The 15,183-nt window shown below is 40.7% G+C and overlaps 1 protein-coding gene across 3 annotated transcripts in view; it reads left to right on the top strand.

The window, feature by feature from the left end:
* Positions 1 to 15,183, top strand: part of tmem117 (transmembrane protein 117) — a 233,891-nt gene that overhangs the window by 96,810 nt on the left and 121,898 nt on the right. For all 3 annotated transcript variants that reach the window (XM_068000042.1, XM_068000040.1, XM_068000041.1), the window contains exon 4: positions 3,814 to 3,913. In XM_068000042.1, coding sequence (XP_067856143.1) covers positions 3,814 to 3,913 — 100 coding nt within the window. The remainder of the gene's footprint in view (positions 1 to 3,813; positions 3,914 to 15,183) is intronic.

The raw sequence follows: 15,183 nt of genomic DNA, 5'->3' as shown, positions 1-15,183 counted from the left end.
GCTTAGTTGTTAAACCTTGCCAAGCTAACTCATACCTGCTGGTGAATACAGACAAAAGCTTTGTTCTTATGGGAACTGCAATGTCACCATGAATACGATGGCAAGTTTTAGAGAAAAAGCCTGAACTGTAAAAGCAAGGTTTCTGTGTTCATGTGTAATGGACACCCCGAAGCAAATTTAGGAGCATGGGTAAAAGTTAACACCCCTCATTGCCAGTTTACAGAATTGCTACCCCATAACGCACATTTAGCATGTGACAGATATTAGATGTGGTCATTTTTCCAAAAATATAAATGCCTCGTCAATGGAGTTTATTCATTTTTTAAAAACCTTTTTCCTCTCCTCTCCCGGAGGTGCTGATTTCTGCTCGGGCATTGTTCACCAGTACCTTCCTCTGGTACCTGATCCTGGTAACAATTGTTCATGTGTGAGTCTAGACAGTGACCGATTTAATTCATGCTGAACATTATAATTTGCCAATTTTAGCGCTTTTAAACCAACTGAAATAAATGAGTTAAAAACGGTATTAAAATAATTTAATGACATTTATAATAATATAAATATAAATATAACATTTATAATAATATAAATATAAAAGAAAAATAAAGACACCATACAGTCTAAATGTTATGATGTTATCTACTGACCCACAAATCATGACTTTAGGTTAAATTCCCACTCTTGATTAAGGTGTCAAGAATTTAATGCCCATGCATTGAATAAAATAGCATACATACAAACTGAACCATCATAGCCAAGCTCTGTTTTTTCATTATCCAGTGTCCATATTCCTCACTCAGTGTCTATATACATACACATAACGGGTCAGTTGAGGGTGGTAGCATTGGAAATGTACTCCAGTAAGGAATCAAGCTTTTTAGGAGAGGAAGGACGAGGAGAAAATAAATGAGTAAAAATAACATTTATAATAATATAAATATAAAAGAAAAATAAAGACACCATACAGTCTAAATGTTATGATGTTATCTACTGACCCACAAATCATGACTTTAGGTTAAATTCCCACTCTTGATTAAGGTGTCAGCCATGGCTCAGTGGGTAGCACTCTCGCCTGTGAGTTAGAAGGTGGTGGGTTCATGTTCCACTCCACAGACTTGAACACATAATCTAGTCTGACACTCTAGTGCAGTACTGAGGCAATGATGCACTGTCAGAGGTGCCGTCTTTCAGATGCAACGATAAACCGAGACCCCGCCTGCCCTCTCAGGTGGACGTAAAAGATCCCTGGCATTATTTGAAGAAAAGCAGAGGAGTTCTCCCCGATGTCCTGGCCAATATTTATCCCTCAACCAACATCACTAAAAAACAGATTATCTGATCATTATCACATTGTTGTTTGTGGGATCTTGCTGTGCGCATACTGCTGCGTTTCCCACATTAGTAACACAGTGACTACACTTCAAAAGTACTTAATTGGCTGTAAAGCGCTTTGAGATAACCTGAGGTCATGAAAGAAGCTGTATAAATGCAAGTCTTTCCTTCTTTCTAATTGTTAATATAAACTGGTTTTATCACCCTAGAGGAAATGATTCCAACAGATATCCAAACTTATTTTTCTGCATGATAAGGTAGTGTACTCATCAGCCTGAATATAGGCCATATGTTCATCAAATCTTTATTATTTTAAATGTTTTCATTGGCAGACTTCACGGAGACTTTGTACTAATTCAGTTATAATGGGCAGCAGTTGAAAGTAAGACCAGCAATTTTCTGGCTTTACATTAGGGATGGGCAATAAATGCTGGCCTCGCCAGCGACGCCCACATCCCATGAATGAATAAAAAAAAATTTCACCAATAAGGTAAAATCAGGGAAAGCCTTACAATTACTGCTGTTGCACCTGATGTTTTAATCATTTACCCAGCACTAATGTAAGGATTTTGGACATTAAGGATTTTGGACATTGGGTCAGACCCCATTTTACTCTTTTGAACTGTTGGACGACTCAACATAAAGGGTTAACTAGTCCCTTTAAGGATATGGATATTCACTTTGACAGTACATTTGGAAGCAAGGGTTAACTCATCCCTTGACATCACATTTGGACAGTGATGTGCATGGATCTACTGGACGACTCAAAGTAAAGGGTTAATTAGTCCCTATAAGGATAAAAACATGTGAAAAAAAGGGCTAACTCGCCCCTTGACATTACTTTGGACATTTGGACAGTATAAATTTACAACTTTAAAGACAGCAAAGTGCAGTCGGTTTAAACTGGACACTTGGACATCAGTTTAAAACTGCAAAAGCAGCAGAGTACAGAAATATCAGCAAGCTGCGGTTTTCAATAACAACTGATAAGCACGAAAGACAGAAGCTTCCAGAAGCTTCTCGATGCTCACAACAAAATGCAAAGGACAAAGAAATGATAAGGTACCTGGTTTCACATGGAAGAAATTTTACGCGGTTCTTGAGTGGTCCAACCAACCATCCAACTTAACGCTATGATGGGTGAGTGGTCAAACTGGGTCTTCTCGTAACTTGCAGCACAACCTGTCAGCTAACACCATATAAAAATAGGACATCATAGAAGCTTAAGCAGTCAACAGATGCAGGGGCAATAGTTGCACTTCTGCAATGAGTCCTCCAACAATGGGCACTCCGATAGTTTGCTTTTGAACTTTGACAAGAAGACTTTACTTCTGCACTTCAACCAACAGACTGTACTTTTGAACTTTGACAAAAAAGCCTTTGCTTTTGGACTTTGACAAGAAGACTTTATTTCTGCACTTGGACAACAAGACAAATACTGATGAGAAGACACAGAACTTCAATACTCTACTATGAACTGGAACAAAGAGGTAAACTCTGATGAGACAAAGAACCTTGACACAGCAATCAACGCCTTTTATCTGGACCTGGAAGGCAGCTTTGATGCATAAAGGTTGTATGTACTACTTGCTCGCTTTGCTTCATGCTTGCTTATGTACTCCTTTTAAATCATTAAAGTACGTTGCGAACCACCAATTGTATTATTGGGTAGAGTAATCCACTATTTTGATTGAGGTGCTTAATGCTTGCTATGTGCTCTTTTTGACTCATTAAATAAATAATCACTTTGGTTAATGAAACTACCATGTAAGGGTGGCTTTCTTTGTCTGAACTATTGTCCAAGTTCACGAATAACTGGGAAAGGCCCCAAATTTCCTACACTAGTGGTAGCTGCCTAATGTAAATTCTGAACAAGTAGAAAAGCTTCTTCTATAATTCATGCTTCATGTGCCCTCACATTGCACACTCCTTCACATCTGGACTGGCCCACAGCTTATCGTTTATTCCATTTAAATAGCGTTTAGCTGGTTAATCAAATGTTTTCTGATTGGTTACTCAGTTGTATATTAGTTTTAGCACATCATAATGCATCCGAACTCCCAGAGAATGAGTAAATTTGTGGGTTGCTGCAAGTCCATTAAAACAAAAAGGGAAAAACTTCAACCTTCTATTTAATGCACTGTCTTTGCATTAAAGCAATTTGTACCTCACTTGCCCCCCAATAAGACAGGGTGTTGGATGATTTAAAAAAAAAATTAAATTAAAAAGTTCTTTAAAATAATAAATATGTTGAAACTTTATAATGGGTTCCTTGTCAGCTGGTAGAAAAACTGCATTTTGAATTGTTAGTAATTTAACTGATAAGTCACATCTTCAAATAAACAGTTGATTGAAAGAAATTCACATGTTCTGCCAACAATGTGATACTCCAGTGTCACGATGGAGGAGACAAACTCTCCCTGGGGAATATTTTGATTTTGGTCCCTGTAATAATGCTAATGATGTGTATTTCTTCCACAGTCCCTACTTAATTAATGAACACATGGGCATCAGAAATGAAAACTTCATGAAGTTAGCAGCAGTCGGAACCTGGATGGGAGATTTTGTCACCGCCTGGATGGTGAGAATAACTTTTCTTAATAAGAAATTCATTTATTTTCTGGCTGTTGATGTTTAACAGGAGGTGTAAAATTGTGTGAATTTAATTCATCACCCAGATTGTAGCACGCTTGTTACAATACAGGCAGATATTTTTTTTAAAAGTCATGGCTAGGATTCATTCAACAGATTATTAACTTTCTGAGCTTCAATATCTAAGATAAAATATTGGAATATTGATCACTCTTTTCAGTTGCTGGATATGTGACTGGTGTTTTGCTGTACATGAAAGTTGAGACTGAACAACAAAACTCAAATTTGCAAAAATGTGCATAATATAGCATGTGTGAAGAAAGCATACCAAAAAAAGTCTTCATGACTGCATGAAAATGCTGCTAAGAGTCTTATTTGCACACTTCATTTGTTGTATAAATTCAGAGTAGAAGACAATGCATTACCTTTGATGATAACGGGTTTCTTATTATTGTTAAAATTAGGGCTTTCCCCCCAACAGTTTTGCCAAAAAGATAGTATCCATAAGTAGACCGAGTCTTCTATGATCAAAAATCTGCACCCTTGTGCATGTCATGTATGGGTCCGTATGCCCCACTTTAACAATCGATCTCGTATTGCAGTATATTGATCATTGGAGAATATATGGGATGCCCATCACACAGTTCTGACACTTCTAAGGGGCACAAAATATCATGCTGTCAAGCTAAAGCATACTGCTAAAATTCTTTTGTTCGATTTATTTGTGCGTCAAATAATACAAAGAAAACAATGCTTGCAGCGAGATACTGAATTTGCACAATATGTAAAGCTATAAATTTAGAGTCCATACACAAGCAAACTAATATATCCTTTCTCGAATGTATTAGAGTCTGATCAATATCATGAACCAGTCAATTTTATCTCTTAGTAAACCTTACAAGTTTGTTGATGTACACAGAGAATGCAAATCCCAGTTCATCCATGGAAGTCAGATCACCCATCAGAACTGAAGCTGAGCATTGACAGCTGTGATTTATGCCGTTGGATGCCTTACATGTTATAGCTATTTCCTCGATGTAAACAGAGAGTTTGACAGACCTCACAACTTGTGGGGTGAGTTTTAGTCTGAATGCTTGCTGCTTTCTCCATACATTTCCCTTACTGGCTCAGCAATCAAGAGATTAGAATCATCTACTCCACTATCCGCCAAACTGCATATATTAACATTTCAAATAAGTTGTTCTGGCCACCAAGCAATTCTTCTACTTAATTAGTTTCTGAACACAGGCATTGAACCAAACAATGAAAGTGATTAGGGCAGACATTTAACACTGAAATAAAAACAGAAAATGCTGGAAACACTCAGCAGGTCAGGCAGCATCTGTGGAGAGAGAAATAGAGTCGATGACCTTTCATTTAACACGGAATATGCTGTCTCTTTTCTCTGGACCTATAGAGTGCACCATTACTAAAGAACAGAAAGTCCAAATTGAAAATGAGTGGTAGTAAATTTAAGTAACAATTTGGTAAGTTAGGTTAATAAAACAATTAATGCCCTGCAGTGCCCATCGGTTGCAGAAGGCTTCAAGCAAACCAGTGGAGACCACATGTTTGCACTCTGTAGCCACTCAGGCATGTGTCAAAGATCAAAACATGGACAAGCAGTCGGAGAGACACCCCCCCATTGATTCTGCGCATCCTGGAACTGTAAATGGTGGATTTCGCCAGGCCCAGGAGCAGACCAACTAGGAGGTCCTCTGATTGGTTTGCCCTGCGCACCAGGTGACCAAAGATGAATAGTGTGGGGGTGATGTGAAGCCAATCATTGAGGATCAACCCCCGTTGAATATGCTGTCAAGATCTGATTGTGAGTCAGTTATGTGCATTGGTCACCATGGCCACAGAAGAATGGGGTCCTCCCACAACCATAGCTGTCTGAACTCAATGGGCATCATTTTAGCACCCACTATCGGGTGCGTTCCTGGCGGGGCGGCTCCGAAAATCGCAGAGCGTGTCGGGAGCCCGGCTCCAACCCGCCCACTTCCGGGTTCCCCACTGATGCGTCGGCGTGCGCGTGCAGCCCCCGCTGGTGGAAATCCCGCAGGCAATTAAAGCCAGCGGGGTTCCACTTGAAGGTATTTATTTTGCTTGTTCAGGTCATTAACTGACCTGATTAAGGGATTATGTGAGGAGGGGTGGGATTTTATAGCAAACTGGGACTGTTTCCCATACTGGGGGAAACACTCCCAGTTCAAATGGACCTGTTGCAGCCATCAGCCTGTGGCAGCTGCAAAGGTCCATTTGACAGGTGGGTGGGGGAGACCCTTACTCATTGCAGGAGGCCACTCTGTCACTTGGGACAAAGTTTGGCCTCCACCACCCTCCTCCTGACAATCAAAGTCACCAACTTGCACACTTACCCCGGGGTCCAGAGACATGTACCTACCTTGCGGACCCCCTCAGATGTACATTTTCCGGATGGGGGCTGTCGTAGCTGCAGTCATGACCTCCTCGGAGGGCGAACAGCATCACCAGCCTCGCCATCCACGCCGTCCACCTCAGACACGTGGAGCTCCACAACAGGGTGCTGTGACACATCCACCTGTACAGCAGGAGGGAGGGCTACCGCAGAGAGAGATGCGTCGCAGAGGGCACTACCCTCGCCACAGGGTCCACAGACCGAGGCTCAGCTTCCTGGACCTCTCTGAGCAGCAGTGCACACAGAGGCTCAGAGTCACTCGACATGTAGTCATGGACATCTGCAGCCTCCTTCATGCCGAGCTGCTCCCGGCTGGCCCGAGCACCATCTTCTTACCTGTTGCTGTCAAAGCCACCACTGCCCACAACAACTTCTCCTCCGCATCCTTCCAGGGTGCCACCGGGGACATCGCAGACGTCTCTCAGTCGTCTGCACAAAAGAGCCCTGCAAATACACCTACACCCACTCTGCAGTGACACAATGGGTGGCATCAGGTGTGGGTCTTCATTGTGATCTTCAGGAAAGGGCATTATTGCACAAACCAGACAAGATTCGCAAAGACATGGCAGTAGTGGTGCCAATATAATATATAATGTGAGTTGGTCAGAAATTCAATATAAGTAACAACCATGCCAAACCCTCAAACACCCTTGTGCATCCCCTTCATGCTCACAACACGTTTGCCTTACACTTCCTACTGCACATATGTGATGCATGCCCTGTGGCTGCAGCACAGGTAGTGGCAGGTTGAGTGAGGCTGACCGTGAAAGAGATGCACGAGAGGGTGAGTATGAGATAGAGCCATGAGATTGTATGAGGATTGGGTTGAGTGGTAGTGGCGGGATGAGTACTGGCAAGGTGAGTAAGTGCAGGTAAGATGAGGATGAGGTTTGAGTGGGCATGAGGGGTGATGCGACAGAGTAGTGTTGGCAGTGCAGAAGGAGGTGTGGGGTGGGGGCGATGATGTGGCAGATGGAGTGTAGGGGAATGAGTAAGTGTACTCACTTTGGCTGACCTACTGAGGTCATTGGAGCGCCTCCTGCATTGTATGGAGGTGGGCGATATGTTGGTGGTGCAGGTGACCTCCTCTGTCACCTCGAGCCAGGCCTTCCTAGTGGCAGAGGCAGGCCGCTTCCTCCCGCCCGCTGGGGGGAAGACCTCTGTCCTACCCCTCCTCCTCACCCCATGTATTGATACCTGGAGTGAGGCATCATTAAACTGGGAGCAGCCTTCCCCCTGGGCTGCTCCATGCTGTAATTTTTTCTATTTGTTGCAGCATCTGTCAGTGGAGGACTGCCCCTTTAAATAGAGTGCCTCCAGCTGACAGATCTTACTGCGCATGCGCAGCTCGCCCGATGCGCAGATCAGCAGTGGGGAACCTGGAAGACAAGGTAAGTGGATCTAATTGGGCTGCGATCGCGCGGGTGGCTGACTAATTTCACCGGGCGCGTTACCCATGCGCCCGATAGCCCCCCCGCCGTGAACCCGCAGCCCTGCTAACATCGAGCCCAATATCTTGAATCTGATTGACCCTAACTACCTGACATCACAAAATAAAATACTGAAATGTCACTTTTTGGCACAGCCTTAATCAAACAATAACGGAATCCTTATAAAATTAATTCACCGATCTGTTTCTCCCACTATGTATCCGAGTCAAAATAGATTTGCAATTCTTTCAATAATTATGAAAATCACCATTAGCACAATATAAGCTTGAATTTTCTCAAACTAGATAAATTGGCTAAATCTGAAGAACTTTGATAACCAAATATTTCTTATACATCAAAACTACAGCTCAGAAACAGGCCATTTGGCCCAACTGGTCCATGCCGGCATTTATGCTCCAGCCTCCTCCCTCCCTACTTCATCCAACCCAATCAGCATATCATGCTTTTCCTTTATCCCCCATGTGCTTATTTAGCTTCTCCTTAAATGTATCTATGCTATTTGTCTTAACTACTCCTTGTGCCTGTTCCACATTCTTACCAATCTTTGGGTAAAGAAGTTTCTCCCGAATTGTCTGTTGGATTTATTAGCAACTATTTTATATCTATGACCTCTAGTTTTGGACTCCCCCACACGTGGGAACATTTTCTCTATGTCTACCCTATCAACCTTTCATTATCCTAAAGACCTCCATTAGGTCACCCCTCAGCCTTCTCTTTACTAGAGAAAAGAACCCCAGCCTGTTCGGCCTTTCCTGATAAGTATATCCTCTCAGTTCTGGTGAATCTTTTTTGCACCCTCTCCAATGCCTTTATGTCCTTTCTACAGCATGGGGACCAGAACTGTACACAGTTCTCTAAGTGTGGTCCAACTAAGGTTCTATACAAGTTTAACATAACTTCTATGCTTTTCAATTCTATCTCTCTAGAAGTGAACCCCAGTACTTGATTTGCCTTTTTGTAGGCCTTATTAACCTGCATTGTTACTTTTAGTGATTTGTAAACCTGTACCCCTAGATCCCTGTGCTCCTATATCCCATTCAGACTTTTATTATTCAAGCATTTTTCAAGAATTATTATTCTTCCTACCAAAATGCACCGCCTCACACTTATCTATATTGAAATTAATTTGCCAATTACATGCCCATTCTGCAAGTTTATTGATGTCATCTTGCATTTTGACACATTCCTCTATTATATTAACTACACCCCCCCAATTTGGCAAATTTTGAAATTGTACTTCTGATTCCCAAATCCAAATCGTTGATGTAAATTATGAACCAAAATGGTCCTAGTACCGATCCTTGTGGAAGACCACATCCCACCTTTCCCAGTCTGAGTAGCTACCCTTAACCCTTACTCTCTGTTTTCCGTTTTGTAGCAAGGTTGCTTTCCATTCTGCTACATATCCCCTGACTCCACATTCTCTGACCTTAGTCATGAGTCTACAATGTGATATCTTATCAAAGGCCTTTAGAAAATCCAAATATATTTCATCTACCGCATTACCCCGTCTACTCTTTCTGTTACTTCTTCAAAGAATTCAATAAGGTTGGTCAGGCATGACTTTCCCTTCTGAACTTAGAAACTACAAATTCAGACTATAATAGTACTTCTTCATCACAAGTAGTTCTAATTACAAGTTTTTATTAACGTATTTCTTTTTTGTGAATTTGTACACTCAAAGTGAAGTGTTAGCATGGGGGAATGGATCACTTTCAATTTTGAGTGACCAGTGTCAGCATCAAGCACTTCAAAATTAGTTAGATACAGTTTAAAGCTTCTTTGCTTCAGCCCCATCAATCTACATGAATCCCAGCTTCAGAAGAACATTCTCAACTACACTAGTTATAGAATTTACATGCCTTTTAAGATTGTTAACTGGTATTTAAGGTGTCAGTTTGGCTCAGTTGATAGTACTCTTGCCTATATCAGAAGCTTCTGGGTTCAAGCCATACTGAAAGATCTGAACATATAGTCTAGGCTGATACTTCGTACAGTACTGAGGGAGTGCTACATTATTAAAGGTGCTATCTTTTGGATGAGCCATTAAACCAAGGCCCAGTCTGCCTGTTCTGGGGAGATAAATGATCCCAAAGCACTATTTGAAGAAGAGCAGGGAGTTCTCCAGATATCCTGGTCAGCATTCATCTCTTGGCCAACATTCATCCCTCAACCAACATCACCAAAACCTGGTCAATTGTCTCAGCGCTTGTATGCAAAATTGGTTACCACATTTCATAGTATCATAGTAGGTACAGCACAGGAGGAGGCCATTCAGACCATCGTGCGTGTGCTGGCTCTTTGAAAGAGCTATCCAATTAGCCCATTCCCCTGCTCTTTCCCTGTAATTTTTTCCCTTCAAGTATTTATCCAATTCCCTTTTGAAAGTTACCATTGAATCTGCTTCCACCACCCTTTTGGGCAGTGCATTCCAGATCACAATAACTCGCTGCATAAAAAAATGCTTCCTCATGTTGCCTCTGGTTCTTTTGCCAATCACCTTAAATCTGAGTCCTCTGGTTACCGACACTTCTGCTACTGGAAACAGTTTCTCCTTATTTACTCTATCAAAACCGTTCATGATTTTGAACACTTCTATCACATTCCTCTTAACCTTCTCTGCTCTAAGGAGAACCCCAGCTTCTCCAGTCTCTCCACGTAACTGAAATCCCTCACCCCTGGCACCATTCTAGTTGATCTCTTCTACATCCTCTCTAAGGTCTTGACATCTTTCCTAAATTGTGGTGCCCAGAATTGAACACAATACTCCAGCTGTGGCCTAACCAGTGTTTTATAAAGGTTTAGGACAAGTTCCTTGCTTTTGTACTTTACGCCTCTATTAATAAAGCCTAGGATCCCATATGCTTTTTTAACAGCCTTCTCAACTTGTCCTGCCACCTTCAAAGATTTGTGTACATACACCCCCAGGTCACTCTGTTCCTGCACTCCCTTTAAAATTATACCAGTTAGTTTATATGTCCTCTCCTAATTTTTCCAACGAAAATGTATCACTTTGCACTTGTCTGCATTAAATTTCATCTGCCATGTGTCTGCCCATTTCACCAGTCTGCCTATGTCCTCCTGAAGTCTGTTACTATCCCCCACATTGTTTACTACATTTCCGAGTTTTGTATCATCTGGAAACTTTGAAATTATACCCACTATACCCAGGTCCAGGTCATCAATGTATATCAAAAAGAGCAATGGTCCTAATACTGACCACTGGGGAACACCACTGTATACTCCCCTCCAGTCTGAAAAACCACCATTCACCACTACTCTCTGCTTTCTGTCCCTCAGCCAATTTTGTATCCATGCTGCCAATGTCCCTTTACTCCCATGGGCTTTAATTTTGCTAATAAGTCTATTATGTGGCACTTTATCAAATGCTTTTGGAAAGTCCATATACACAACATCAACCGCACTACCCTCATCAATTCTCTCCGTTACTTCATTAAAGAACTCAATCAAGTTAGTCAAACATGATTTTCCTTTAACGATTCCGTGCTGACTTTCATTTATTGACCCATGCTTTTCCTATTGCCAATTAATTTTGTCTTGGGTTATTGTCTGTAAAAGTTTCCCCACCACCGACGTTAGGCTGACTGGTCTATAATTGCCTGGTTACATGTTTATATACATAACAACAGTAACTACACTTCAAAAGTAATTCATTAGCTGTGAAGCACTTTGGATGTCCTGAGGATGTGCAAGGCAACATATAAATACAAATTCATTATTTCTTCTTTCAGTAGGATTATTACAGGTGAGTTCTGATTTGACTGTTCAATTCTGCCTTAGTTGTAATGCACAGATCTTCTTAAACACACTGAAGGGGTAGTTTCAACCTAATCCACCCGACTGGAAACTGACGGGATCAGATCGGCCATTCGTTTTACACCCCGCTCAATTTTACTTTCCATTGCAGAAAGTAAAAACAGGCGGCCGATCCGATTCTATCTGTTTCTCACCAGGTGGGTTAGAATTACAATTATCTCCAGAGTAAATTTAGCTGTTCCTGCAAATGCACTTAACAAAACAGGCGAAAAACATTAACTCTGATGTAACACATAATCAGGTCTTTAAGAGCAAATTAATCACCTCAGTGAGATTGCCAATTAGTGGAAAATTAGGGGCAGTTGTCTTGTAGGCTCATTTCTCTTAGCAACTAAATGCAGACTGCTCGAACCATACATAGACATGACTACAACCATTTAAATCAAAACTCAGTAATTTATGCTCCTACAATCAAAATGGTTTGTAAGATATAGGAAGAAGCAGCAAAAAAGTCAAGTGTTTTAATGTTTAGCATTTTGGAAGAATAAAAAGTACAGAAAAAATAGACTTAGTAAGAAGAAAAAAATAAAATTGATGTTTTTTAAAAAATAGTACATAAAAGGAATATGAAAAATTAGAGAAGGGGAAAGGAAGAACATGATTAGGAAAATGGAAATGTTTACTTATTGTTGTAGTTCAGGGTTAACATTACAGTTGCAAATGTACTATGGATGTTTCTGAGCAGCTTTACAATAGTTAAGTGTTTATTTCAACATCATGGTACTTGTGCTTAAAACAAAAGGAGCCAGCTGTGTCACAGGGAGTCATTTCCTTGGAACTGCCAACAGTCTAACAGTTAAAGTGAGCCACACAATGCCCACATCTTAATAAAAAAATGATGTACCATAAATATGAATAACATTTTTAATAAAACACCATATTAGGGATATAATTATGTTAATATGTGTATATATTTGTGAGAAAATAAAACAAAGCATTATTAAAGATTACAGTTGATTACAGTAATAAAATACTTTTTCAAAATTGTGTTTCTAAAAGGCTTCTTTCTTCTGAAAATGTTCATTTTGCTCTCAGCTCTGTTTTTAATTCTATCTACTGGTTCCTAGTTGTTCTCTCTTTTGTATTTTCTCTTCATCTGCCATTCTTCAACTTGACTTCTCATTTTCCTTGTGCTATCCTATTAGCTTCATATTTGTTCTCATTCTCTTCTGTCCCTGTGCTTTCTTCTGTTTCCTGCAATTCTTTGTTTCTCTGTCTTTATCTCACTCTTAATGTTTGTTTTTCTCTTCTTTGATCTTTTTTGTGTTGTTTCTCTTGCAGCAGCTCTGGGTTTCTTAGTCTGTCCTCAGAGCACCTGCTTTCTCCTTTTCAGTTTTCATTATCATTCCCCTTCATTAACTGACTCTAAGTGCCACAAAAGTAGATTTCCCCACATGAACAAATGCATCATGCGCACTCCTTCACAACTGTCTTTTCCCATCTCACTCTGACTGCCTGCAAGCCAACCTTTGTCTGCAAGCAAATGGCACTTAGGAGACATTTTATGCAACTGTTTAAGTGGCTGCCTTGAGCTAGGAGAGGGAGAGCAGGATTAATAAAGTTATTAGAATAAAAGCAGATGGATTAGCTGAAATAAATAAGGAGAAAATACTATCAAAGGAGAAAGGGAAAGAAACAAGCTATGAGGTAGTGAGAAATAAAAACACTATTTCAAAAGGACAAGGGGTATAAAAAAATCAAATGAATAAAACCAGGAAAAAGAATTAAGGGTCAATGTTCCAAGAAATTGGAGTCAGGATTAAGTAGTATGCATGTGAATGCACAAAGCATTTAAAACAAAATTGGAGAGTTCGAAGCAGTAGTAATAATGAAGAGATATTATATAGTAGCTATAATGGAGCTATATTTTCCAACAACGTTCACCTGAGGAAGGAGGAAGCCTCCGAAAGCTTGTGAATTTAAAATAAAATTGCTGGACTATAACTTGGTGTTGTAAAATTGTTTACAATTGTCAACCCCAGTCCATCACCGGCATCTCCACATCATAGCTATAATGGAGACATGGCTTAAGTTTGAACAGGACTGGGAACTTAATATTCCTGGTTATAATATTTTTAAGAAATGTAGAGAGGCGAAAGGGGGGTGGTGGATGGTTGGGATGGTAATGTTAATCAAGGATAGTATCACAGCCTAGAATGTAAGGATACCCTATTCTGTTAAGACAGAATTGATATGGATAGATTTAATAAATCAAAAGCAAAATTGTACAATTCTTGGTGTGTATTACAAGCCACCAAGTAATGGAGAAGCAATAGAGGTGAAGATCTGCACAGAGTCCAGAGTTAAATGTAAGAACAACAGGACAATAATTTTGGCTGATTTAAACTACTTCAAGTTCCTTCTTACATGCACTGTGCCCATGTAAGACTATAGTGTTCCCATACCTACTACATCCACTGGTAATCAGTCATGATATATTAAAGTGTTAAACAACAAAGTAAAATGTTTCATTATAACATTGCTAAATATATTCAGAAGGTTTTTGCATGGGGTAATTTGCATTTCAAATAGCTGTATTTAGGTTTGAACATAGAATCATAGAATCATAGAAAATTTACGGCACAGAAGGAGGCCATTTGGCCTATCATGTCCGCGCCGGCTGGGAAACGAGCCACCCAGCCTAATCCCACTTTCCCGCATTTGGTCCGTTGTCCTGCAGGTCACGGCACTTCAGGTGCACATCCAGGTATTTTTTAAATGAGTTGAGAGCTTCTGCCTCTACCACCCTCTCAGGCAGTGAGTTCCAGACCCCCATCACCCTCTGGGTGAAAAATGTTTTCCTCATTTCTGCTCTAATCCTTCTACCAATCACTTTAAATCTATGCCCCCTGGTTATTGACCCCTCCACTAAGGGAAATAGGTCCTTCTTATCCACTCTATCGAGGCCCCTCATAATTTTGCACAACTCAGCCTCCTCTGTTCCAAGGAAAACAACTCCAGCTTATCCAATCTGTCATCGTAGCTAAAATTCTCCAGTCCTGGCAACATCCTCGTAAATCTCCTCTGCACCCTCTCTAGTGCAATTACATCCTTCCTGTAATGTGGTACTTATTGCATTCTGAGTTAAATTTGTGATTCATATGAACTGCTTGGTGCAGTTGATTAGACAGTGGGTTTTCACCCTTGAGAAACTGGGATTAAATCCAGTCACTTGTGTGCTATGGGGTGCTACATGAAATCCTTTTGGGCAGACTCAATCTAGTTCCTTGTGGGCATGGCTCCACAACACACAACTGTCCCTAGTTCTGCACGAAATTGTTAATCTTGGTCAAGGAGGCTATAGGATGGTTGGTGTGGGAAATGGAAAAATGTAACATTAGTGTAGTAGCAAGTGCTGTTCTAAGTTTGGGGCTGAGGAATATTACTTGGGAAAGTATAGGGAGCTTTAGCCCATATCTAGCCCTGCTCCACCTGACCTGGAAGTGCTTTATGCAAATACTTGGGGGGTAATTTTAACGACCAATCTGTTCTCAGGAGACGGGTCAGTTAGCAAAATCTTTTAAGAAGACT

Source organism: Heptranchias perlo, chromosome 18 (genome assembly GCF_035084215.1).
Source record: "Heptranchias perlo isolate sHepPer1 chromosome 18, sHepPer1.hap1, whole genome shotgun sequence".
NCBI classification, from domain to species: Eukaryota; Metazoa; Chordata; class Chondrichthyes; order Hexanchiformes; family Hexanchidae; genus Heptranchias; species Heptranchias perlo.
Note: the sequence above shows the minus strand (reverse complement) of the source record. Positions and strands in the feature narration are given on the sequence as shown.